Source organism: Chelonoidis abingdonii, chromosome 21 (genome assembly GCF_003597395.2).
Source record: "Chelonoidis abingdonii isolate Lonesome George chromosome 21, CheloAbing_2.0, whole genome shotgun sequence".
Classification (NCBI taxonomy): domain Eukaryota; kingdom Metazoa; phylum Chordata; order Testudines; family Testudinidae; genus Chelonoidis; species Chelonoidis abingdonii.
Window position 1 is genome coordinate 13,392,914 of NC_133789.1, and position 27,439 is coordinate 13,420,352.

Sequence of the window (27,439 nt, forward strand, 5' to 3'; positions counted from 1 at the left end):
CCCACGTCCGACCCTCCTCTGTCACACACACACACACCCGCACCCCAAGTATCCCTCTGCACACAGACACCCACGTCCGACCCTCCTCTGTCACACACACACACACCCGCACCCCAAGTATCCCTCTGCACACAGACACCCACGTCCGACCCTCCTGTCTCTCACCCCCCCCCGCATCCTGAGTATCCCTCTTCACACAGACACCCACGTCCGACCCTCCTGTCTCTCACCCCCCCCGCACCCTGAGTATCCCTTTGCACACAGACACCCACGTCCGACCCTCCTGTCTCTCACACACCCCCGCACCCTGAGTATCCCTCTGCACACAGACACCCACATCCAATCCTCCTGTCTCTCTCTCACACACACACAAGTATCCCTCTTTACATTGACACCCGCACCCCACCCTCCTCGGTCGCACACAGACACCCACACCCAATACTCCTCTGTCTCAAACACATACACGCAGCCCCACTCTTCACACAAATACCCACTTCTGATCCTCATCTCTCATGCATACATACACACAGTCCCTCACATACAGACACCCACACCTGACCTTCCTCTGTCGCACACACATACATCCGGTCCCCCACTTCACAGAGACACTTATGTTAGGATATAGACGTTCAGGCCTGTCTGCAAAGGCCTGTACTTTAAGAATTTAGGTGTATTCGTATCACTTAGCTAGTTATAGACGTATAAAAGAAAGAATCAAAATCATTGTCTGTCTGTATGGGCTTCTCTCACTGGGCCTGGTTCTTAGGCTAAGGCCTTTGGCTAAGCAGCAGAGGCAGCCATAAGCTGGGAAGTGTCTAGTCACATCCTCACGTTCCAAACTAGTCACATTGAAATAAGGTGCTATTGGGCTGTTAGGAATACAATCCTGTCCTGTATCAGAGGAGTAGCCGTGTTAGTCTGGATCTGTAAAAGCAACAAAGAGTCCTGTGGCACCTTATAGACTAACAGAAGTAGGGAGCATAAGCTTTCGTGGGTGAATACCCACTTGGTCAGAAGCATGATATCCTGTCCTGATATTCCTATCACCTCCAGAGAGGGAAGAGCCTAGAAGATGTAAAAGGAAACTTAGTTTGATAGCAGCCTGTCTGGCAAGAACTCACTTATCAATAGCTGGGGTGTGAAATCCTCATTTCTGTATTGTTCTGTCACTTGTAGTCTCCCTATTTCCCTATTTGTATAATCTCTGTCTGGTTCTGTGAGTATGTCTGTCTGTTGTATAATTAATTTTGTTGGGTGTAAACCAATTAAGGTGGTGGGATATAATTGGCTAAATAACCGTGTTACTGTATGTTAGGATTGGTTAGTTAAATTTCAGTAAAATGGTTGGTTAAGGTATAGCTAAGCAGAACTCAAATTTTACTATATACACAGCTATCCCGATACAACGTGGCCCAATATAACATGACTTCAGATATAACGTGGTAAAGCAGCGCTCCGGGGGGGTGTGGGGCGATGCACTCCGGTGGATCAAAGCAAGTTTGATATAACATGGTTTCACCTATAATGCGGTAAGATTTTTTGGCTCCCGAAGACAGCCTTATATCGAGGTAGAAGTGTAGTTGTGGTGTTTAGATGTGCTTGTAATTATTAGAACTGGGAGCACTGCCTATTGGGAGTCTGAAAGGACAGGAAACAGAAAGGAGGGGGGAGGAGTTGAGGAGGCAGAGTGAGCATTACAGAGGGTGCAGCAGCAGCTTGGTAAAGAGGTTTCCACTGTAAAAATAAAGTTCTGTTGAAGCTTGTTAGTACCTTGCCCGCTTGATACATTTTGGCGACGAGGATAGATCTTCTGCCTCTGAATCCACCTGCACCCTTTCTGCAAAGCCCAGGTGAGCCTCCAATTGCTTTTACTGTCTGGATCCATATGTTTGAGACTTATCTGCTTGCAATCAGTGCTACAGAGATTTCTGAAGTAAGAAAGTGTGCTCTGCTAATCCACTGCCTTGGAGCAGAAGGCAGCGTATATTTTACACTTTTCCCCTTGCAGATGATAAATATAAGACTGAACTCACTGCATTAAAGAACTTTTTTGTGCCAAAAGTGAACACAGTAGCTAATCACTACAGATTTCTTCAGCGTGAGCAGAAACCAGGGGAGACTATAATGCAGTATAATGCTTCCCTGAGGAGTCTGACTATAACTCGTGACTTTGGAAATATGGCAGATGAGCTGATTAGAGACCAGCTTATTGAGAAAACAACCATGCTTCGTGTAAGAGAATGCTTACTTCTAGAACCACAATTCACACTAGAAAAAGCAATAACCATTGCTACTCAGATTGAGTCAGCTACAGCTGAAGCCAAGGTAATGAGCAAAGATACGGGAGGCACAGTCCAGCCTGTGACTCCTTTGCAAAAAAGTTCACTATCGCTGCAGACAAACCATTGCAAGAGGAAAACTAATAAAAAGCCACTGAATCAGCAAATGCAAAATACAATAAAAGCATGCTTTCACTGTGGATCCCCACAACCCCTTGCAAGCTACACAGGATGTGCAGCAAAAGTAGCTCAGTGCAATCACTGCAAAAAGATTGGGCATTTTGCTAAAGTATGTTGCAGTAGCCAGTTCAATCTACAGGGGTATGCAGTTACGATGCCAGATGTTACTGTGCTGAGTGTGGATCAAACCACTACGGCACATATTCCAGAACAGATAAAGTGCATTGTAAACGTTTCCACCATCCCCTCAGGCAAATCACACTCTGTTCAGCTAACGTTGGACACTGGCTCAGCAGGATCTATACTACCTGATTTCATTTATTTGCATTACTTTAGAGATGTGCCGCTTACTGAACCCAAACTTCAGTTGGTGTGCTAGTTGAAAAACCATATCCCAGTACATGGCTGCCTGACAGCGATAGTTACTTTTGGTGATTGCTCTGTAACCGCAGAGTTCTACATTGTCTGCAAAGGCACTTCTATCCTTGGCAGAGATTTATTGGCCGCTTTAAATCTAAGGGCAGTTAATGGACAAATTGATCTTCCTCCGCAAAGCACTCTTGCGGTACACACACCAGTTTCAGCTGGGACCCAACAGGGTTGAGGAGAAACTCGGCTGTGCTTATGGGTTTCTGCATAAAGTTAAAATGCGGAATAATGTGATGCCTGTATGACAGAAATTATGGCGTTTACCATTTTCTGTCAGGGAAGCTGTTTCAGAGGAACTTAGAAAACTTGTTCAAAAGGACATTACTGAAGAGATGAACTCCTCGGAATGGGTTTCACCTATAGTGGTGACGCAGAAGAAGGGTGGAGGCATTCGCCTTTGTGTGGACTTAAGGGAGCCAAATAAAGCTATTGTGATTGACAGCCATCCTCTGCCTCACATAGAAGATGTATTTGCAGAACTCCGTGGAGCAAAGATGTTTTCTACTCTTGATTTGCAGAGCGCAAAGCACAGGTTATGTTGCATGAAGACAGCAGAGACCTCACAGCATTTATTACACGAGGGGCTATTTCGTTTTAAATGTGTTCCATACAGTCTCACATCAGCCCCAAGTGCCTTCCAAAAAATTATGTGATTGATTCTGAAGAAACACCATGGAGTTCAGTGCTATTTGGATGATATTATCATGGTTGGAAATACCACTGAGGAGCATGACAATAACCTGCAGTTGTACTAAACAGCATCCGCAAAGCAGGCCTCAAGCTCAATAGGTCCAAATGCAAATTTAGACAAACTGAACTCGCCTGCTTGATACAACAATAGTCTGCAGTCAATCAGGAAGTAACGGGGGGGAATGGGAACTGGGAACGGGGGTGTGGGAATTGGAATCATGTCTTGCTAAAGGGGGCGAATGGGAACAGGGACACAGGCAAGGCTCTGTTGTGTCGGAGCTGGGAAGGGGGACACTGAGGAAGGAAACTGGAATCATGCTTGCTGGAAGTTCACCCCAATAAACATCAAACTGTTTGCACCTTCGGACTTCGGGTATTGCTGCTCTCTGTTCATGTGGAAAGGACCAGGGAGGTGAGAGGGTGAAGGAATAAGCCCCCTAACAACTTACACGTGACCCTCCTCTGTCACACACACATACACACAGTCCCCCTCACACAGACACCCACAACACATCCTCCTCTGTCACACACATATACGTGCACACCTGACTCTCCTCTCTTGCATGCGCACACACACACACTCAGACACACACACACAACCCTCCTTTTGCACACACATACAGTGCCCCTCTTTACACAGACCTCCTCACCCGACCATCATCTCTTGCACACATGTACACACAGTCCCCTTCTTCACACAAACACCTACACCCAATCCTCCATTGTCACATAACACATACAGATAGTCCCCCCTCTTCACACAGACACTCACACTCTAACTTCCTCTGTCGCACACAGATACACACAGTCCCTGTTGCACAGACACCCAAACTCTCCCCTCCCCTGTCACACACATATACACAGCTACCCTCTTCACACAGACACAGCTGATCCTTCTCTCTCACACACACATACACACAGTCTCCCTCACACAGACAGCCACAGTCCCCTCAATATACACACACTCCTCCTCAGCCAGACAGCCCATTCCCCTCTCATTGTCACTAGCACCAATAACCCATTTCCTGTTACATGCACACCCCATCATCATCCTGCCCTCGCTAATACCCACCGATACACACCCATATCCTCCCTCCAGTCACTCCCACATTGGTGCAGCGTGGGCAGTGGCAGGGAACAGCTCCGTCATAGCTCTCTGCCAGGAGGCATCACCCTGCTTTATGGTGAAGAGTGGAAACAGGCCTTGAGGTGCAGGGCTCCATATTGCCAATCCCTTGAGCCACTCAGACCCTAGTGCAAAGCAGGGGCACAGAGCAGCAGAGGGAGCTCTGCAATGGCAGGAGAGGAAGGCAGAGCTTGAATGCACATTATCAAGGGGCCACAGCAGGAAAATGGGAAGACGGGACCTAGAACCGCCAAGAACAGCAGCCAGGCCAATGACTGCTGCTGCCCAAAAGTGTCACTGGGCCAAGGGACCCGGGACGCTGAGGTGTGGGTGGCCAATGCAGAGGACACAGACACAGTTGCCCCATCTGGAGAAAACGGCTATTCCAAGATGTCAGTCCAGGGGGAAGTAGAAGAGAACAGTGTGAGGATTGTGCATGTTAAATTAATCCATCCATGGATTGTATGGATTGGGTTAGGTAGGAAGGTGGGATGGATTGTGCGGGTTGGATTAGGGAGGTAGGTGGGATGGATTGTGTGGGTTAGGTTAGAGAGGTAGGTGGGATGGATTGTGCAGGTTGGGTTAGGTAGGAAGGTGGGATGGATTGTGCAGGTTGGGTTAGGGAGGTAGGTGGGATGGATTGTGTGGGTGGGGTTAGGGAGGTAGGTGGAATGGATTGTGTGGATTGGTTAGGTAGGTAGGTGGGATGGATTATGGGGGTTGGTTAGGTAGGTAGGTGGGATGGATTATGTGGGTTGGTTAGGTAGGAAGGGGGATGGATTGTGCGGGTTGGGTTAGGTAGGTAGGTGGGATGGATTGTGCGGGTGGGGTTAGGTAGGAAGGTGGGATGGATTATGTGGGTTGGTTAGGTAGGCAGGTGGGATGGATTGTGCGGGTTGGTTAGGTAGGTAGGTGGAATGGATTGTGTGGGTTGGTTAGGTAGGTAGGTGGGATGGATTGTGCAGGTTGGGTTAGGGAGGTAGGTGAGATGGATTGTGCGGGTGGGGTTAGGTAGGAAGGCGGGATGGATTGTGTGGGTTGGTTAGGTAGGTAGGTGGGATGGATTGTGCGGGTTGGTTAGGTAGGTAGGTGGAATGGATTGTGTGGATTGGGTTAGGTAGGTAGGTGGGATGGATTGTGTGGGTTGGTTAGGTAGGTAGGTGGAATGGATTGTGCGGGTTGGGTTAGATAGGTAGGTGGGATGGTGTCATGAAGTCTGGGGGAGTCCGGCCCTGCACCCCTCTTCCTGGACCTTGCAGTGACTTTGAGCCAGCCAGTAAAACAGAAGGTTTATTGGACAACAGGAATGCAGGTTACAGCAGAGTTTGCAGGCACAGTCAGGACCCCTCCATCCAGTCCTTCTGGGCTTTCAGGGTGCTTGGATCCTAGCTAGGATACCCTGAATTCCGCCCACACAGCCCCAAACCCAAACTGACCTGCCCCTCCTCCCGCCGGCCGATTCCTCTGACCCGCTTCCTGGGCAAAGGTGCTGACCCCCTCCCCCCTGCCTGGCTCAGGTTACAGGCTTAAAGATCCTGTCCCTCACCTAAAGACATCCCCTGCTCTCCCATCCCCCACAAGACAGCCCCTACTCCATCACAGATGGATTGTGCGGGTTGGGTTAGGCAGGAAGGTGGAATGGATTGTGCAGGTTGGGTTAGGGAGGTAGGTGGGATGGATTGTGTGGGTGGGGTTAGGGAGGTAGGGGGGATGGATTGTGTGGGTTGGGTTAGGGAGGAAGGTGGGATGGATTATGTGGGTTGGTTAGGTAGGAAGGTGGGATGGATTGTGCGGTTTGGGTTAGGGAGGAAGGTGGAATGGATGGTGGGGGTTGTGTTGGGTAGGTAGGTGAGGTGGATTAAGTGGGTTTTGTTAGTTGTGATGTCTCATATTAAAAGCAGTCTGCCCTGCAATCACTTAGTCAATGGTTTTTAACCAGTGGTCTGAGGACCCCTGAGGGCGCACAGACAATGTCTCAGATTTCCACAGTGGTCCGTACCTGTATTCGAAATTGTTGAGGTTCTGCACAGAGAATAAGGTTGAAAACCACAGGCTAGTGTATGTATAATAATCCAGGTCTGGAGACACCTGGGCTGGTGATAGCAGAACAGACAGGGGAATGGGTTGGACCCTATGTCCCATTCCTTGTTCTGCAACAGAATCACTGTGTGACCCTGAGCCAGTCGCTTCTCTTGCCGCTGCTCATTTTCCCTGCCTCTGACAGGGGGATATTGTTCATCCACTGCCCACAGTGGAGAGTGTGTGAGGTTGGATTTGCTGGTATTTGTGCAGATCGTGGAGGCAGGCAAAGGTCTTATTGCCCAGTGAAGCAGGACTTCTTTCCTTCGATCCCTGCTCCCTGGGGTCTGTGTCAGGGGCATCCCCAAAGCTCATCGTCTGGATGTGTCCCAGACTTCTGGGGAGCAAATTCTGCCAAACACAAGATCTTTTATAGACAGAAACATTGCTTGCCTTCCAATCTCTGTCTGGCCCTTGAATTATAGAGTGTGTGTGTGTGTGTGTGGTGTTCGGCTTGCTACAAATGTTGCCCCCTTGCTTTTTTAACTGCTTGTTTTATCCCCTACATCTGCCCTTGTCTCAGCCCAGTGTTATTGTAACTGCTGAGTGTTACTACGCTGGAGGCCCAGCATTCCCCATGCTGCACGGGCACAGAGGAAGAGATGGTCCCTGCCCAGGCAGCTCACATTCGGAAGAGACAAGAGGAGGCCGGGGCGAAAGGAAGGAGCCGTATCCTCACCTTGCACATGGGGAGCTGAGGGCCAGAGAGATTCAGGGCCAGATTTTCTAAAGCGCTGAACTCAACACAAGCTGAACACTTTGGAAATCCGGCCCCAGTTGTGCGTGCTTGCCAAAGTCACACAGAGAGCCTCTTGCTGCCCCGCCCCCATGATTCACTCAGTGACAGCTGGGGTGCGGGGGGATGCTGTCCCAGACCAGGAGAGTTTGACACATATCAGTACTTTTTCCCACCCTGAGTTGGGATAGAAAAGTAGAAATGTGAAAACTTTTCATGAGCCAATCATCCGCATCCGCATCAGCTGAAATGCTTCACTTTGACCAGTTTTGTTTCAATTTTGTCCTTTTACATTTTTAACCTTTTTAAAGCATATATGCCATAAAACTTTTAAACTCAAAGTCATTTCTAGCAGAAACATGAAACTTTTCTTTTAGAAAATGTCAAAATGGGACGTTTCAACAATTTCAAACCATTTCAAATCTGGAGATTCGTCCAAACTGCCCCTTCCCTGGAAGTTCTGCTTCAATGAACCAGCATTTTCTGGTGAACCAAACTTTCACTGGAAACCTCCCCGAGCTCTTGCCAGCAGCAATAATCCTGTGCCCTTCCGGCGCAGACATAAACTAACCCCATTTCGAACTCCCTGTGGTGCTAAGACACTACTACCACCTGCTCCAACACAGAGACGCAACAATCTTGTCCTAGTCAATGGTGAAGACACAGGAGTTATGACTCCAAGATCCTTCTGCCAACTAGCAGATCACCTTCTCTCCAAGCAGGGGATGGAATTTAGGAGTCTAGGTTTTCTGTATGCTAACCACTAGACCACACTCCTCTTCCAGGGCTGGAGCTAGGGCTTCATTCCATTGCACTGACCATTAGATAACACTTCCTCTAGAAAGCAACAGACTGGTGGTGTAGAACCAGCAAAATACAAGACCAAACCTCTCTCTGAGGCTGGTAAACCTTCACCTCCTGTTGCTGCCCTCCCCGGATTCTCAGTCAGACAGAGGTTTTATGACATGTATAGAGTGTGCAGCCTGCCTCCCAGATCAAGGTCGTTTCTGTGGAGTCTCAGCCAGAGCACGTTGTGGCAGGAATGCTGCAAATTTCTGAGCACAGGCTCAGCAAGAGAAGCACCACAGCCCCGACTAAGTCAGGTTGAGCAGGTCCCTCTGCGGCAGACATCCCCATCTGAGGTCTGGGCCAGCTGCCATCCCTGAGATCCAGCTGTTTGTGCATTCCCGTGTTTACACCTGCCCAATTTGGGCAAGCATGTTTTGTGCAGGGACCTAGGGTTTTGTGTGTCGCTGCTCACCCAGCTGGCGGGGGGGTGTTTTACGAGCCCACAGGTTTACAAGTGCAGACATGTGGGTGCGGATTTTTGAACATTGAAAACGGGAGGCTGCTCTGTGGCAGTGGAATAACACTTTGCTCTTCCCACCCGCAGAGCCCTTCCAGGGGCCAGTGCCTCTGGGGCACAGAGCGAGGACCTGACTTGCCAGCAGGGGAGCAGCAGACTGGGAACAAGGAATTCTAACACCCAGCCCCACGCACTAGCACTGCTCCTCTCTGCCTTTGCAGCCACACACAGATTCCCCACCAGCTTTAAAGTGCATTGAAGCTGCAGCTTCTCAGGGTCAGTGACCGCTCTCTCTGGGTGTAACCTGTCTTGGCTAAGTGACCTGCTCTGGCTGCATAGCCCCCAGACGCTACTGTGGCTGCTCTCCAGCCCTGCGCCTGGCAAAGGAGGCTCCTTACTTTTGCCGGAGGCCGTTGACGTCATCCAGCAGATTTTCCCTCTCGATCTCCAGCCTGGTCTTGGCATTAGACAGCTGGTCCACCTGCCGGCGGAGCTCTCTCAGCTCCTCCTGATAGATGTCAGACAGCTTGGTGGGTTCCTTGTCTCTGATCTGGTTGAGCTCCGCTACCAGCACCTTGTTCTGCTGCTCCAGGAAGCGCACCTTCTCGATGTAGCTGGCAAAGCGGTCGTTCAGCTCCATCATCTCCACCTTCTCGTTGGTGCGTGTCTCCTTGAACTCGGTCTTGAGGGCATCAGCCAGAGAGAAATCGGCTTTGTCCTGGAAGAACCTGGGGCTGGCATGGATGCTCAGACTGGAGCTCTTTTTCTTGGTCATGGAGAGTCTGGTGCTGGGGCTGGGTGACATAACCCATAAGAGGGGCGAAGATCTCAGGGGCTGGTGGAAAGCAGTGGCTTGGGGGCCGAAGCGCCGCCGATATGAAGACAGTCGCTGACTTTCCATGGTCATGCTCATCCTCCAGGCTGTGCCGAGTCCCGAGTGCAGCCCTTGGGTGGAACTCGCTCTGTGCTGCCGGGGTTTATACAGAGGACCAGCCTTCCCAGGGGTGTGTGTGACACAGGCAGAAGGAGGGGGAGGCCAGGAGGAGATGGGGATTGTGCCTGGTCCTAGTGTCTGCTATGTATGAAGCCAACCCCCCAGGCCCCTGGCAAAGAAACAAAGAGTGACAGAACAAGTGGAAACCCTCAGCTATTGCCTTGTGCGAAGGAAAACAAATGCAAATTGGCATGCTCCGTGGTGATGTGTGTGGCACTGCTCCAGGAGCCCCATGCCCTTCTGGTGGGTGGGCACCAGCTTCCCATAAACTCATTTCATGGCTGAATGTACCTGGGAGGTGGCCACAGCAGGGGACAGCCTGATCCACACGTGCTCCTTTCCCAGCATCCTTGAGACTCGTAAGAGTCAACGTGGCCTTTTTCTCTGACGCACAGGGCGAGCCAGCCCCTCAGACCTAGTCCCCAGGGACACAGCAGGGCCCTCCGGGGTGAAAGGAGTTCTGCTCAGCAGGCATGTGCAAGAGATGTGTGTGCAAGAGGGAAGCATGTGGCTGTGTGTGTTTTGTGAGCGGGGTGTGCATGGTTTTGTATGGGAAGATGAGAAGGGTGACCATATGTCTGTGGTGTGTGCATGTGAGGGCTGTGTGTATGTGTGTTTGTGTGTGTATGTGCAAAGGGTGTGCATGTGTATATGTTGTGTTGGGATTGTGTATGTGTGGGACGTGCATGTGTGTGTTTTGGGAGTGCAAGTTGTGTGTGCAAAGGGTGTGTATTTTTGGGGGGGAGGTTGTGCATGGATGTGTGTGGATTGTCTTCAGGATGCTTTTACTTCCAGTGACCAATCTGCACAGAGCTGATTCCCCAGACGTTGTGGTGCAGCTAAATCCAAACCAGAGAAGCTTTGAGACCAGGCGGTGCGATTAACCTTGTCAGAACTCTCTGCTTTGGCTGGAGATGGAGCCAAACCATGCGCACACACTGGCTTGGAGACCCCGCCCCTGCTCTGAGCTACTGAAATACTTGGAGGAGTTGGGGTGGGATTTTTTCCTGCCTGGGAGAGGCTGTTCTTTCCAGCCAGTCCCCTGAGACCCTGATTCTCTTCTAGCCTGAGGGGCCATAGCCAGCCAGCAAAAGTCAGAGTGACCCCTAACCCTAATGTATCGTGTGCCACTTTGGCTGGAGAATCAAGGAGCCGTAACTCAGATTTCAGGACAGGAGAGAGACTCACCCCTCCTCCAGAGCTGGCCTCAGAACCCAAGAGTTCCTGGGGGACACATGGTCTTTCGGGTAAGGAAAGATTCTGTGTAGCAAGGGAGCTGTTTGGTTTAAAGGAAAATATCTTTTGAAAAATAGCACCAGCCATGCTTGAACGAGTCCCGGCAACTGGGGCATGTCTTGTATTTCGTTGCACAATGTACATCTCTTGGCTGGAGTTTACTTTAATCCTTAGTGAATAGAAAACACGTGCTTGGGACCATGCTGGTCTTTTCTATTCTCTCTTACACACAATGGGAAAAAACCTGCCTGCAAGGCTGGGCTCCATTATATGTGCAGTTTTCTGTATTCACAGGACGTGCCTGGAGAAATGGTCATGTAACATGTTTTACACAATGTGCCCCAACAAAGTCCTGGTTAAACTTGTGTCCATTAAAATGTGTTAGCTAACACAGCTGAAAACATTTTCGTAGCTTAGACATGCCCTTCCCCCCCACCTCCGCTTATCCCCACACCAAAATTAGGCTATTAACATGTTTATGGTTAGCTTCCAATAGGTTGTTTAAAAGTTTGAATTAAGCAGTTTGAATGATTTATTGAATTATCATATGACTTAAAAAATGGGCTATGGGTCAGGAGATCTGGGCTCTATTCCCAGCTCTGCCCCTGACCTGCTGGGTGGCCTTGGGCAAGTCCCTTCCCAGCTCTGTACCTCAATTTCCCCTCCCAATCTTTCTCATATCTTCAGACTATATGCTGGCAAGGCTGGGCCTGTCTCTTGTGGTGTGTATGTAGTGAGTCCAGCACTGCGGTGCTCAGCTCTCAGTCGAGCTCTCTAAGCACTCCTGTGATAGAAATTAATAAATAATCATTTTAATTATGATTAATGAGCCTTTTTTTAAATTTTGAGCACAGTGTCCTTGGGAGTCGCTGTGCACTTCAAAGCATCTGCACTTTGATCTGCATTACAAATGCAGACACAACACCCCTTTGATAAAGGATAGCAATCCCACGCCCTGTCACTGCCTCCTGTTCTCATCTCGCCAGTATGGAGCTGCCACCGAAACCTTTGGCTGCCTAGGACCCGGGTATGAGTTATCCTGCCAGGAGGTGTCTGTGTGAGTGGAGGCTGAGCACTGGGGGATTTTGCACTTGACACTCAGGATCCCGGTTAGCAAAGCACGTGCCTAACTCTAACCATGCAGGTCTTGTTATCCACGGGTCCGTCTCCATGGGGGCTGGGCATGGAACTTCCCGCGCGGTAGATGTGTATGCACTTGCTTTGGTGGAGCCAGTGCACTCAAACTAGCAGCGCAGCCATGGCAGGGTGAGCGGTGGCAGGGCCGAGCCGCCCTGTGTATGGACTGAGTGTTTCTGACAGGATCGTGCTCGGCACAGCTAGCCCCTCCTGCCGGCACCCGCACTTCCAGCGCCCCACACATGGTATCTTCTCCGGTCAGTGATGGTCAGCTGCATTTGCTGCCATCCTGGCTGGTTACCATCAAAATCAGCCTGACGACAGAACTTTGCTTTATCTTGAACTGAGAATTTCTTTGAAAAGGCAAGCTTAGCCGGACAGCTGAGAAATTAATGAAGAAAGGCTTATACTAAGTGTCTGTTTGAAAGCTCTGGACTTGGTTTCCAGTTCAGTGGTTCTGTAAAAGCTGCGGAAACTTACAGACTGTTCTGTATTTTTCATTGTGATTTTTCTCAGGGATGCTTCTAATGCTGCTGAGTCTAACAGGGAGAGCAGGGGGCTGGAATTCAGGCCTGCTGAGGTCTGTTCCCAAGTCTGGAAGAGAGTGACCCAGTGGATAGAGCAGGGACCTGGGAGTCCACAGTACCGAGGCTAGCATCGAATGTTGGCATGGTGCACTGTGGTAGGTATCCCACAGTTCCCGCAGTCTCTGCCGCCCACTGGAACTGTGGGTTAAGCTCCCAGTGCATGATGGGGCAAAAACATTCTCGCAGGTGTTTCTGGGTATGTGCCTTCACTCGCTCCTCCCTCCGTGAAAGCTACGGCAGACTTCATACTGCCAGCAGACAGTGCAGCACTGCTGGTACTATGAATCCACCTCGCGTGTCCTCTCGTCTTTCTATTTACTCTTTCATCTAACCATTTCCTGTCTTTTTTCTGCTACCATGAACAGAGCCGCACAGCTTCTGCCGCTTTTTCCATGTTGTCTGTCCTGGGCTCCCATGGAAGCTGCAGAAGGAAACAAGTCCCCGCTATTTTTTGGCCATCGTGAACAGAGCCGCACAGCTTCTGCCACAAACTCTGCTCACGTTTCCACCACAGACTCTGCTCTCCCGCTCTTGCAGCTCTAACGAGCTTTCCGACTCCATGAAAACTAAAGAAGACAATCATTTACTGCCTTTTATCGGCCACTTTGAACCGAACAGCTCATTTCATGCCCTTTTTCAAGGATTACCTGTGCAGGTATCATAGCACGGCAAGCATGGCGCCCCCTCAGATCTCCGCTGCAGTTTTGACCATTGTAAATACCTCGCGCGTTATCCAGCACTATGTGCAGTACCTGCAAAACTGGACGCGGAAACAATGACAACGCAATTACTATACTGATGAGGACATGGACACAGACATTCCTAGAAGCACAGCATGTGGCGATTGTGAGATCATGGTGGCAATGGGCCTGGTTCATGCAGTGGAACGCCAATTCTGGGCCCAGGAAACAAGCACAGACTGGTGGGACTGCATAGTTTTGCAGGTGTGGGACGATTCCCAGTGGCTGCAAAACTTCCGTATGCGTAGGGCCACTTTCATGGAACTTTGTGACTTGCTGTCCCCTGCCCTGAAGCACAAAGACACCAAAATGAGAGCAGCTTTCACAGTTGAGAATTGAGTGGCCATAGCACTGTGGAAGCTTGCAGTGCCCTACAGCTACCAATTAGTCAGGAATCAGTTTGGAGTGGGCAAATCTACTGTGGGGGCTGCAGGGCTGCAAGTAGCCAAAGCAATCATTGACCAGCTGCTATCAAGGGTAGCAATTCTTGGAAATGTGCAGAACATTGTGGATGGCTTTAATGCACTGGGTTCCCTAAAGCATCGGGGCAATAGACAGAACGCATATCCCTATCTTGGCCCCGGCACACCAGGGTGGCCAGTACATAAACTGCAAGGGGCACTTTTCCATGGTGCTGCAAGCACTGGTGGATCATAAGGGACGTTTCACCAACATCAACGTGGGATGGCCGGGAAAGGTGAATGACACTCACATCTTCAGGAACTCTGGTCTGTTTGAACAGCTGCAAGAAGGGACTTACTTCCCAGACCAGAAAATTATTGTTGAGGATGTTGAAATGCCTATAGTTATCCTCGGTGACCCAGCCTACCCCTTAATGCCATGGCTCATGAAGCCATGCACAGGCACCCTGGACAGTAGTAAGGAGCAGTTCAACTATAGGCTGAGCCAGTGCAGAATGGTGGTAGAATGTGTTTTTGGATGTTTGAAAGCGCGCTGGCGCAGTTTACTGACTCAGTTAGATCTCAGCACAACCAATATTCCAACTGTAATTGCTGCTTGTTGTGTGCTCCACAATCTCTGTGAGAGTAAGGGAGGGGTGGGAGGTTGAGGCAACTTGCCTGGTGGCTAATTTCACACAGCCAGACAACAGGGTGATTAGAAGAGCGCAGCAGGGTGTGCTGCGCATCAGAGAAGCTTTGAAAGCCAGTTTCATGACTGGCCAGGGTACGGGGTGACAGCTGTGTTTGTTTCTCTTGAAGTTACCCACCCCCTATATATAAGAAAGTAAATAAAGCCTAAATTGTTTAAAAACTGTTCTTTATTATTTGTTGCACAACACATTGAGAGAAATCAGAAGGCAGACTGGGAGAGGGGAGGGTTGGGTTAGGGGGGTGGAGGAGGAGGGAAGGACAAGTTGAGAAACCAAATCAAAAGTTTGCATATGCTAGCTTTCTGCTGCTTGGGCGATCCTCTGGGGTTGAGTGTGTGGGTCCCTGTAGCCTCCCCCCTCGAGTTCTTGGGCATCTGGGTGAGGAGGCTATGGAACTTGGGGAGGAGGGAAGGCAGTTATACAGGGGCTGCAGCGACAGTCTGGGGTCTTGCTGCCTTTCCTGCATTAGATTCACCATACAGCAGAGCATGTCAGTTTGCTCCCCCATGAGCTTGACCACAGCATCCTGTCTGCTCTCATTGAGCACGTCTCTCCTCTGTTCATGATCCTGTAATGCTTTACGGGACTCCACAATTGTTTGCCTCCATGCATTCAGCTGGGCCCTATCAGTGCGGGAGGACTGCATGAACTCGGCAAATGTGTCTTCCCGAGTTTGCTTTTTCCACCTTCTAATCTGGCCCAGCCTCTGGGATGGAGTAGATACGGGCCACGTTGAAACATTTGCACCTGTGGGAGGAGAAAAAAGGAGGGTAGTATTTTAAAAGATACATTTCAGAGAACAAAGGGGACACTTTGGTATGAGGAAGCCGTCACACACAGCCAGGCAACAGAATTCAGCTTGCAGGCAGCTTAGGGGCATGCGGGGTTCCGCTTCTTCTACATTTATTTCCATGTTTTCAAACTGCTGGGCCCCCTTTCCCATAGCAAGCAATGCCTGGTTTGTTTGCCATAAAGGAGGGCCTGCGGGCTCTCTGGGATGATCACTTCACACAACAACCAACCCCGCCCCACCGCGTGGCTCCGATTATGTTCTGAGCAGGGATGAGCCCTTTAAACTATACGCGAACACCCCAGCGCGGCTGGGTTCCCCCCCACCCCACGTCAGCTCCGATCAGGCTCTCACTCACCAGAAGTACCTTCTCCAGGGTCATGGTCCGGGAGCACGGATTGGGAGTTGGGGGAGGCTGTTGGCTCCAGGGTTAAGCATAGTTCCTGGTTGGAGGGGGAAATGGATTCCCCACTTGCCACCTGTGCACTGTCCTCCTTCTCCTCCTCCTGTCCATTCTCCAATGACTCTTCCTCCTCACTCCATGCAACTCCCCGCTTGCAGGTGTCCGCGGACAGGAGTGGTGGCGTCACTCCCCATAATTGCATCAAGCTCACGGTAGAAGCGGAATGTGTGGGGCTGTGACCCAGAGTGCCCGTGTTACAGAGTCCCCGGGCGATGCTCTGGAACTGCTCCCCACCAAGCCAGGCAGGACTTTGGGGAGCCTCCTCTCCCTTGGAGCAGACTTGTTCAGGGCAAGAAGCTCACACGGCTTCACCTTCTGGGTCTCTCCTTGGAGCATTCAGCATCCTCTGCCCCTCCGTGTGCTTCCCACAGTGAGCCCGCCCCAGTGGGGTCCTGGGGAAGCCACAGGGTTCTGCACCCCAATTTCCCAGTCAGACATGACTCTCAGCCAGCCAGTAACACAGAGGTTTATTCGATGACAGGAACAGGGTCTAAAACAGAGCTTGTAGATACAGCGAACTGGACCCCTTGGCCAGGTCCATTCTGGGGGGCAGTGAGCCAGACACCCACGTCTGCACTTCACTCCACATCCCCAGCCAGCTCCAGACTGAAAACCCCCTCCAGCCCCTCCTCTCTGCTCAGCCCCTTTCCCGGGCCAGGAGGTCACCTGATCTCTTTGTCTCCAACACCTTCAGCTGGCACCTTTGCAGAGGAGGGGCCCAGGCCATCAGTTGCTAGGAGACAGAGTGTCAGGCATTTAGGTGCACTGGCCCCTTCCTCTGCAGCAATCACACTCCCTTATTCCACCACCTAGATATTAAGAACTGCCTAGGGGACACTGAGGCACCAACACAGTATTCAGAGAAAACATTAAGAACATTCCTGTTCATCACAGCCCGTTTGCTTCCCTGGCTTTTTGGTATGCTTGCCTGAGCTCCTTGATTTTTGTACGACAGTGCTCTGTGCCCCTGGAGTAGTCTCTTTTCGTCATGGCCCTGGAGACTTTAGCGGATGTATTTGTGTTCCTATTTTGGAAAGTAGTTCTGCCATAACAGACTCGTCTCCACAACATGCGATGAGATCCAGTACCTCCCGTTTGGACCATGCTGGAGCTCGTCTGTGGATCCGGGACTGCGTGATCTCTTGTGATAGTGGAGTCTGCATGGTCACCTGTGATGGTGGACTGTGCTGACCGTCACCTGTGCTGATGGTGACCAAACAGGAAATGAAATTCAAAAGTTCCGGGGCTTTTCGTGCCCACCTGGCTAGTGCATCGGAGTTGAGTGTGTTGTCCAGAGTGGTCACAAGGGAGCATTCTGGGATAGCTCCCAGAGGCCGATAACGTTGAATTGTGTCCACAATCCCTTTAACCCAGGATTGCGAACTCAATTTAAGCACTTCTCCACTTGCCGAGGAGTACCGAAATCGATTTAAAGAGCCCTTTAAATTGAAAAATCTGGTTTGGTCATGTGAACAGAATCTTTTTTTTTTCTTTTTCAAATTAACTCAGCTAATTCCGAAATAACAGACTAGTGTAGACCAGGCCACAGGCGGGAACGGTCTCAGGGCTGATCTGCATCTGTGTTCGTTACGAATGAATTGGGGAGGGGAGCAAGATAGAGGAACCGGAAAAGCTCTGTTCGTTTGCAAGGCCTGTATCCTTTTCCCCTTCCCCTGGTCTGAGGGCGGGTGGGGTTGGTGCTCTCTGGGCAGCTCAGGGCCTGGGACTCACCCACTGCCAGGGGGCAGCATCGCCTGGTTCCTGGCCCAGCAGAGACATGCTGCTCGGGGAGCTGGCCTCCAGTAAGCTCTCTTTGTACCCCAGTGATGGGGAGCGCATTCAGTCGAATCCCTGAGACTCGAGAGGGAGGGCAAGAAAGGGGGATGGGCTTCACTGCCTTCAAGGATTGCCCCAACTCGAGCCCCTTCGCTCTGGGCTGGCAGGTTGAGATGGGAGCAGGCTGGCACCTGAGTGACTCCAACTCCCCAGCTACTAACAACAGCCACTCCGCAGTGTGGACACAGGCTAGCTCCACCTGAGTGCGGCTAGTCCTCCAGTGCCTTCCCACAATTCCCCGGTGAGCCCAGAAAGGATAGGCAGATTCTCCCCCAATTCACTGGAAAGAATCCATAGGATGACAGCTCACAGCCCTGCAGGGAACCTGGGGGTGTGCCCCCAAAAGCTGCTGTCCTCACCTCACAGTGGCGAGGACAGCAGCTGCCCATAGACTGTAAGCCCAAAAGGGTCCATCATGATCATCTAGTCCGATGTCCTGCACACCGCAGGCCACAGAACCTCACTCACCCCCTCCAGTAACAGACCCCTAACCTCCGGCTGAGTTACTGAAGTCCTCAAATCATGGTTTACAGATGTCAAGGTTACAGAGAACCCACCATTTACTCTGTTTCAAACCAGCAAGTAACCTGTGCCCCATGCTGCAGAGGAGGGTGAAAAACCCCCAGTGTCTCTGCCAATCTGACCTGGGGGAAAATTCCTTCCCAGCCCGATATGGTGATTGGTTAGACCCTGAGCATGTGGGCGAGACCCACCAGCCAGGCACCTGGGAAATCATTCACTGGAGTAACTCAGAGCCGTCCCCAGCTAGTGTCCCACCTCCAGTCATTGGAGATATTTGCTAATAACAGGTGCACGTGGGCCGTATGCCACTGTTGGCAGTTTCATCATCCCAGCCCCTCCATAAACTTGTCAAGCTCAGTCCTGAAGCCAGTTAGGGTTTTGCCCCCAGTGCTCCCCTTGGGAGGCTGCTCCAGAACTTCACTCCTCTGATGGTTAGAAATCTTTGCCTAGTTTCAAACCTAAGCTTGTTAATGGCCAGTTTATAGCCATTTGTTCAAGTGCCAACATTGGCCCTTAATGTGAATAATTGCACCCAGTGTCCTGCATGAGGCTCATCCCCCCACCTCTACTGGAAATGTCTCACTGAGGCATGCCTCCGCCCCCCAGTGCTGTGTCCCCTGCCATCCCCTCTGCTGACTCAGGCTCCTGCACCCGGGCCTCACTATGGAGAGACAGAGGCAGGCTCAGCTATGCCCTGCTAAGGGACAGCGCATCCATCGGACTTCTCTGGGGCCAGGAGCCAACAGCTCCACAAAGGCCTTATTAATGGGGCTGGGGCCACAGCATGACTCTCCCTGATGGGGCCAGCACAGAAGGTGCTTTGTGCTCCAAGGTGTCATCCAGCCAGCGCTCAGCACCAGGGATTGACTCCTTCTGGCTGCCCCACAGAGCCCCGGGCCCCGTCCTGCCACGGGAACAGATAGACCCCATAGCTGGGCTGGGAACTCACTGAACGGTGCCCTCATCCCCAGAGACAGGTTGAGGGCCTGTGGGAACCACAGCACATGGCCTGGCTCTGAGGGAGGGTCCCTGCCTGTTCCCCACCCCAAGCGTCCTCCATGCACAGGCTACAGCCAGAGCCGATGGTGTTCAGAAAACCAGGGGCAGGAGCCGAGGGCAGATACATCCGCCTCCCCCACCCCAGCTAAAGAGCCACCCCCCTGCCCCACATGGGAGAGGCTGTCTCTGCTCCCTCATCTCCCAGCACCCCCTCTGCCCCATACCGAGAGGTGCTATCTCTGCCCCCTCCCCTCCCAACCACCCCTCTGCTCCACATGGGAGAGGCTGTCTCAGTCCGTTCCCCTTCCAACTCCCGCTCTGCCCCACACTGAGAGATGCTATCTCTGCCCCCTCCCCTCCCAACACCCACCTCTGCCCCACATGAGAGAGGCTGTCTCTGCCCCCTCAACTCCCAAAACCCCCTCTGCCCCAAATATGAGAGGTTGTCTCAGTCCGTTCCCCTCCCAACTCCCGCTCTGTCCCACACTGAGAGGTGCTATCTCTGCTCCATCCCCTCCCAACACCCCCTCTGCCCCATGTGGGAACTGTGTCTCAGTCCTCTCCCCTCCCCCTCCATCCCACATGGGAGAGACTGTCTCAGCCACCTTCCCTCCCAGCATCCCCTCTGCCCCACATGGGAGAGGCTGTCTTAGCTCCTCCCCTCCCAACACTCCCTGCCCCACACCGAGAGCTGCTATCTCTGTCCCCAAGCCCCACACTGGCAGGGGGATATGCCTTAAACCAGCCCTACACCAGCAAGCTGCCTTGCAGTGCTCTGGGCTAGGGATAGATCCCTTCCCAGGCTGAGGTCGGTGAGTGAGGATTTTTGCAGTCAGTGTATAGCTCAGAATCGACCCAGGGATGGCAGTCAAAGCACAGCAGGCCAGGCTGGGGGCTGGGGACTGCGCTGAGCAGGGCCCCCCAGTGGGGTTTCCAGCTCTCCCATTTTGGGGCAGTAAGACGGAGGGACAGACCTCTCCCCTGCAATCTAGAGGAGGGGCACCCCGCCCAGAGACCATGAACTCTAGCCCAGCTGATGGCTGACTCCTTCTGAGGAGCCAAGGGGCACGGGGCTCACTGACCATCCGAGGCTCTGGCATTCCCAGGCCAGAGAGCTGAGATCCTGTGCGGATGTCAATGCAGGCACAGCTGAGATTAAAGCCCTGGCCTCCACCATACCAAGGCCAAGCATCGGTGCTTTGCCACACACCCTGTGACGTTGCACTCCACATGTTTATGGAAATATGCTTATGAGTGTAAATATAATGTAACTGGAACATGCTTCATGCAGAAGGTCTCCTGTAAGGTATCATTACAAAGCTTATAATCTACTGAGTGTGGTCATCCTATTTGTATGAATGTATCATTCTTGTACCTGAAGCTAGAAATATGAAGTGTTACTCTGAAGTCGTATTGTAACTATACAAAGTGTGGGCCGTTAATGGTGGCTTGGAATCTTGATAGGGCGACCAGACAGCAAGTGTGAAAAATCGAGAGACGGGAGGGGGAATAATAGGAGCCTATATAAGAAAAAGGCCCAAATACTGGAACTGTCCCTATAAAATCGGGACATCTGGTCACCCTAAATCTTGATGGCTCCCGTGAACTAGGATAATTGGTTGTAACTGGCTCTGTTTACTTGTAAACCTTCCTGTATCTGTGGCTGCAAGCCAGTGAGTTAATGAAGTCTCACAGACATGTGACCAGGTCACATGATACTGGAATCCATCTTAAACCTGGGGCTTTTCCATTTAGAAGGAAGGGTGGGAACCCAGAGAGAGACAAAGGATTCCCGCCTTATGCCAAAGCTATAAAAGGGGGTGGAATAGAACAAGGAGGCTGCCAGTCATGAGAAATCTCCTAGTTACCACCTGAGCTGGAACTAACAAGGATTGTCCCAGGGGAAAGGCTCGCGCCCAGGCTAGGAAGGAGTCTAGTCTGTGAAAGAAGCTCATTGGCCCATCTCTGAGGGTGAGATTTACCTGTACTCAGTTTCTTAAATGTATTAGGTTTAGACTTGCAAGTTCTGTTTTATTTTGCTTGGTGACTTACTTTGTTCTGTCTGTTATTACTTGAAACCACTTAAATCCTACTTTTCATACTTAATAAAATCACTTTTGTTTATTAACAAACCCAGAGTGAGTGATTAATACCTGGATGAGCAAACAGCTGTGCATATCTCTCTGTCAGTGTTACAGAGGATGAACAATTTACCCTGTATAAGCTTTATATAGAGTAAAATGGATTTATTTGGGGTTTGGATCCCATTGGGAGCTGGGTGTTTGGGTGCAGGATGCAGGTAACCTGCTCAGCTGTTTTCAGTTTTCTCTGCAGCTTTAGGGGCATGGTTCAGGCCCTGGGTCTGTGTTGCAGCAGGCTAGAATGTCTGGCTCAACAAGGCAGGGTTCAGGAGTCCCAAGCTGCCAGGGAAAACGGGCTCAGAGGTAGTGTCAGCACATCAGGTGACAGTCCCGAGGGGGGTCTCTGTGACCAAACCCGTCAAACACTCCTTCAAAGGAGTTATTGAAACATGGAGCCTCTATAACACGCGAGCACTGGGTGGTGTGTCGCTCTTTCATGGCCAGGCCACAGAGTGTTTAGTGATCTACCACCACTGCCACGCTCCTGGAGCTGACTCCCTCATGCACCCAGCTTGAGGTCGTCGGGCTGGGCCCTGCATTCAGCCCGGCCGTCTGCTCCCCGAGCCAGCAACGGAACCCACACAGCCTGCTGCCCAGCGCCCCCATGGGCTAGAGGGGTGCCAGGTCTCTGCGTGGGCTGGTCCATGCACAGAGGACCAGCTGGCTTCCTTCGGCCACTGGCTCCTGTCGCTGATGGGAAGATGAGGCCTGTGTTGTGGCTCTCCAAACCCGTGTGTTCAAACCCGGCTGATCGTCCATGTGAGAGTGACACAACCTCCAGCTGGGTGTAAAAGGGAGTGCAGGTTCCCTGGAGTGACCTGGAATTATCCCGAGTGCAAAGCAGGGCGTTTAGAAGTGAGCTCGGGGCTGGTACTACTGGGTGTTGGTTTTTATGGTCTGTATCTGGTTATGGGAGCGGTCTCTGTAAGCCCAGGACATGGCAGACCGGGGTGTCTGAATGAGAGTGCAGTGTGGGGGAGAAGTTGCAGGGAGTGGAGGGGAGACCCGGCCTGTGTGGGCTCCCACCAGCTCCGAACGTGATTTAGCAGACAGATCTGTCTGAGGGCTGCTGTGCTCATGGGGCAAATCTGGCACTGCTGGGCTGGGCTGCCTTCAGGTGCTGTTCTGCAGCCTTGCTCCTGTTGGCCCCAGTGCAAATCCTGCCCAGCGCAGCAGGCCTGGGAAGCTGGGCCTGGCTCCTGGCAGTTTGGGGGCCCCTGTAGATGAGTTGAGTCCTAGTTCCTGCTCCCATGGCACTGACTTGCCCAGCCCCCAAGGTTCAAAACCCTCAGTCTCGTCTCTAGAGACTCACCTCAGGTTTGGGGCCAGGCTTAGGGGAGCTTTTGGGGGCTGGCTCCTGTGTTTGGTCTTGGAGGTTGGTGACCCAGCCTGACGAGACTTGTGATGGTAGGCAACCTGTGCAGGGCCACAGAGCAGCGCTTGTCTCATGCTTCCTCCAGAGAGGGGACCCCAAATCCTGCATCCACCTGCAGCACCTGCCTTCACCCTGGGCCCTGAGTGCACATGCCAGGAAGCAGGTGTGATGGGAATTCTGCTGATGGTCCCTGGGAACCAGGAACCTCCTCCCCCTCGACACACACGAATCCACACACTCTCCTATGGGATTCCCAGGCCAGAGGGGATGCCTGCGGTCAGCTGGTCTGACCTCCTGAATAGCACAGGCCAGAGACCTGCCCCAAATATCCCCTAGCACCGACAAGGGGGTTGGAAAAACAGCGAGTCTGGGTCTAGGAATTGTCAGTGAGGGAGACTCCCCCTCCCCCACCCCGGGTAAGATTGTCCAATGGTTAATTACTCTCCCCGTTAAAACCCAGCCTGAATTAGCCTAGCTTCTATTTCCAGCTGTTGGATACAATGACAGAACAAGGAGCAATGGTCTCAAGGTGCAGTAGGGGAGGTCTAGGCTGGATATTAGGAAACACTTTTTCACTAGGAGGGTGGTGAAGCACTGGAATGGGTTCCCTAGGGAAGCGGTGGACTCTCCTTCCTTAGGCCTGGTCTACACTATGAGTTTAGGTCGAATTTAGCAGCACTAAATCGAATTAACCCTGCACCCGTTCACACAACAAAGCCATTTACTTCGACATAAAGGGCTCTTAATATTGATATCTGTATCCTCCCAATGATGGCGATACGTAAATAATATTGCCCATTTCAATCTAGGTTATTGACACATTGACGTATTGGCCTCCGGAGCTATCCACAGTGCACATTGTATACACTCTGACGCATCTGAATATGGATGCCATGCCAAGTCGACAGGAAAAACCCTGCAACTTTTTAATTTCATTATCCTGTTTGCCAGGTGCAGAGTCATCAGCAAGTGATCAGCAGAGTAATCAGCACGTACCATGAAGTCTGAGAATTCGAAAAAGCTAAAAAAAATAAACTCCAGCATGAGCACAGAGTACTGGATCTATCGTTTTGGGAGATGATTTCCTGTCTAGCAGAATCATGTCAAAGAAAATGCCAAAAATTTGAAAATCTCAAGGCAATGATGAGAGAGCCACCTAGGACCCAGCTACAGCTTGAACTATCCTGGACAAGTCTAAAGAAAACAAAGAAGCAAACGATACAAGCTAGAGGGAGTACTATGCACTTCTACGCTGCTGCAATGCAATTATAGGGTCCGCGACACTACCACACCCTTGATTGGATTTGCAAGTGGGGTATTCAGCCAGCCTGAGATTCTGCGACGGGAAGAGAGAGAGGAGGAAGGAGGAGGCGACTGCAGAGAGCGCACAGCACCTCATTCCCACAGCTAGATCTTGTTCTCTCCACTCTGACTGAATAGCCTCACAACCCTCTCAAGGCAGTATCCAATGAAGTGAAAGCGACTCTGGTGAGTGTAGCCTTTGTAATACAAAACTGGTTGATAGAACATTTTTAATGATTTATTTGCCTAAGACTGGGATTGATTTGTGGCACAGTACAGCTACTCGGAAAAGTCTGTTTAACTGTTGTGGATGGAGCGAAATCTCGAGGACCATTCCAGAAGCTCTCCTGGACTATCCAAAAGCCTTTGCAGAAGGTTTTCTGGGTGCAGAATATCTGTATCTCCATGGAGTGACACTTGAACCACGCCTAAGCATGTACAAGTATCTGGTATCTTGCATACAAGCCTGCAGCGTATGGTCCCCGGTGTTTGCTCATAATTCAAGCAACATTGTTCTTTATCTCTCTGTGTATCTAGGATAGTGATATGTCATGTAACGTGGTTGAATCGGAATTAATTAAGACAGAGTGCAGTTCTATGGGTGTTTGCCGTGGCTGAAAGAACTTTTTCCTGCAGTAGCCAACGGAGGGTGGGGTCGGTGCACTGAGCTGTTACGTTTAGCCTAGACAGGGTTTCCTGATACCAGCAAGCAGTGGGGTGTCATCTTATTCCACTTTGACTTTACACCAGAATAGTGGGCGACTGCATACTCTAAACTATATCCTAGCTTAGATCTATAATGCTGCCACACAATTCATGTCTCCAAAAAACTTCCTTGGACACAAGCACATAATCCCTTGGTTATTAAAACAGCGAGAGAAATAAACATTCCCCCTCTTTCCCCCCTCCCAGATTTCCCTCCAGGTTCACCTGAGAGATCCACTGGATTCAACTCCTCTGATCTTAAAACAAGAGAGGAATTAACCTTTTCCTCCACCTTCCTTTCCCCACAATCCTGTGATCAGACCCACTTCCCAGGTCTTGCACAAGAAAAAAGATCAATAGATTACTTCAAAAATATGAACTTTTAAAAAAAAAGAAAAAGTAAAAAGTATTCTGTAAAACAAGATTGGAAATGTAGGGCTTCAGTTACGCATAGACAGGGACCTCCTACCCCAGCCTAAACAATACAAGCAAACAGAGGTAAAATACCCTTCCAGCAAGATACACATTTGCAAATTAAGAAAACAAACATAAAACTAATTCGCCTTTTCTAGCCAGTACTTACTATTCTGAACAGGAGAGACTGTTAGAAAGAATGGAGACAGATCTGGTTGCACGTCTGGTCCCTCTTAGCCCCAAGAGAGAACAAAGAACAAAAAAACAGCACAAAACAAAGACTTCCCTCCACCAAAATTTGAAAGTATCTTGTCCCCTGATTGGTCCTTTGGTCAGGTGTCAGCCAGGTTCACTGAGCTTGTTAACCCTTTACAGGTAAGAGACATTAATCCTTAATTATCTGTTTATGACGGGGAGGGATAAAGCGATCACCCCAGAAAATTGGATGGGGCGGGGGGTAGTTTGGTTTCTGCTGCTGCATGTTAACATGAAAACTGCAGCACTCAATGGGCTTTGCTTGGTATGGGAAAGGAGGGGCCGCTTTTATGAAGGTTGCAGAAGTCAAAAGACAATGGCTTCCCATGGCCGCTGCAAGCCGAATTCTGTTGCCCTGACCTGCATCTGTGATCTCTAACACCAGAGCCGCAAGCACTCAATATTAAGATGCAAAATGTGATCTTGTGCCGAAATCACATGTGCTATGTAGGGTGAATAGTGGTGTTCACCGTGAAAGAGTACACTTTTTGTTCTTTTAAAATACTTCTCTCCTTTTTTTCCCTCCCGCAGCTGCAATTTTTTCAAGCCTCCCTCCTCCGTCCCGAAGACTATCTCAGATAAGGCAGTGAAAAAAACGCACGTGAGATGAAATGTTCTCTGAGATCATGCTGTCGACCTGCAGTGAAAGAGCTCATTTGAAAGAGTGGAAGGACACAGTATCACAGTACAGGAAAGTGACCAATGAATGTGAGGACAGGAGGGATGAACGTGAGGATAGGAGGGATGAATATGAGGACAGAAGGGACGCTCGAGATGAGAGATGGCAGCAGGAAGATCAGAGGAGGCAGGATGCAAAATGCTGGAGCTACTGAGGGATCAAACAGACCTGCTTTGGCGTCTGGTGGAGCTTCAGTAACAGCAGCAGGATCACAGAGTGCCGCTGCAGCCCCTGTATAACCGCCCTGCCTCCTCCCCATGTTCCATAGCCTCCTCACCCAGTTGCCCAAGAATGTGGGTGGGTGGGTGGGAGGTTCCATGCACCCTGCCACTCCACTCCAGTGGACAGACCAAGCAAAAGGCTGTCATTCAACAACTTTTGAAGTGGCCTTTTCCTTCCTTCCCTCCTATCCTCCTCCCACACCCCACCCGGGCTACCTTGTCAGTTCTCTCCCTATTTTTATAATCAATTAATAAAGAATACATGGTTTTTAAATGATAGTGACTTTATTTCCTTTGCAAGCAACTGGATCGAAGAGGGAGGGAGGTGGCTTACAGGAATGAGTCTATCAAGGGGCAGGTTTCATCAAGGAGAAACAAACAGAACTTTCACACACGTAGCCGGGCCAGTCATGAACTGGTTTCAAAGTTCTCTATGCGCAGCGCTTCCTGGTGCTCCGTCTATCACCTGGTGTCTGGCTGCGCGTATCCAGCTGCCAGGCGATTTGCCTCAACTCCCACTCCGCCATAAGTCTCCCCCTTACTCTCACAGAGATTGTGAGCACACAGCAAGCAGCAATAACAAAGGGAACATTGGTTTGGCTGGGCCTGAGCGATAGCTAATGTGCACCAGCGTCCCTTTAACAGCAAATGCACATTACCACCATTCTGCACTGTCTCAGCCTGTAGTGAACAGCTCCTGATACTGTCCAGGCTGCTGTGTATGGCTCATGAGCCATGGCAAAAGGGGTAGGCTGGTCCTTTCTGCAGCCGTTTAAACAGGTAGTGTTCCTGAAGACGCGAGCGTACATGAATCCTTCATGACCATCCCATTTGATGCTGGTGAACGTCCCTTGTGATCCACCAGTAGCTTGCAGCACCATTGAAAAGTACCCTTGCGGTTTATGTACTGGCTGCCCTGGTGCTCCGTGCCAAGATAGGATATGGGTTCCATCTATCGCCCCACACAGTTAGGGAATCGCATTGCAGCAAAGCCATCACTATGACCTGCACATTTCCAGAGTCACAACCTTCCATAGCAACAGCTTAGTGATTGCTTTGGCTACTGTCATCACAGCAGCCCCACCCCGAAATTGATTCCTGACTGAC

The 27,439-nt window shown here is 50.8% G+C and overlaps 1 protein-coding gene across 1 annotated transcript in view; it reads right to left on the reverse strand.

Moving 5' to 3' along the window:
• Positions 1-9,932, reverse strand: part of GFAP (glial fibrillary acidic protein) — a 24,587-nt gene extending 14,655 nt beyond the window's left edge. The window contains exon 1 of the mRNA XM_032796932.2: positions 9,224-9,932. Coding sequence (XP_032652823.1) covers positions 9,224-9,738 — 515 coding nt within the window. The 5' untranslated portion in view covers positions 9,739-9,932. The remainder of the gene's footprint in view (positions 1-9,223) is intronic.
• Positions 9,933-27,439: the final 17,507 nt, after the last annotated feature.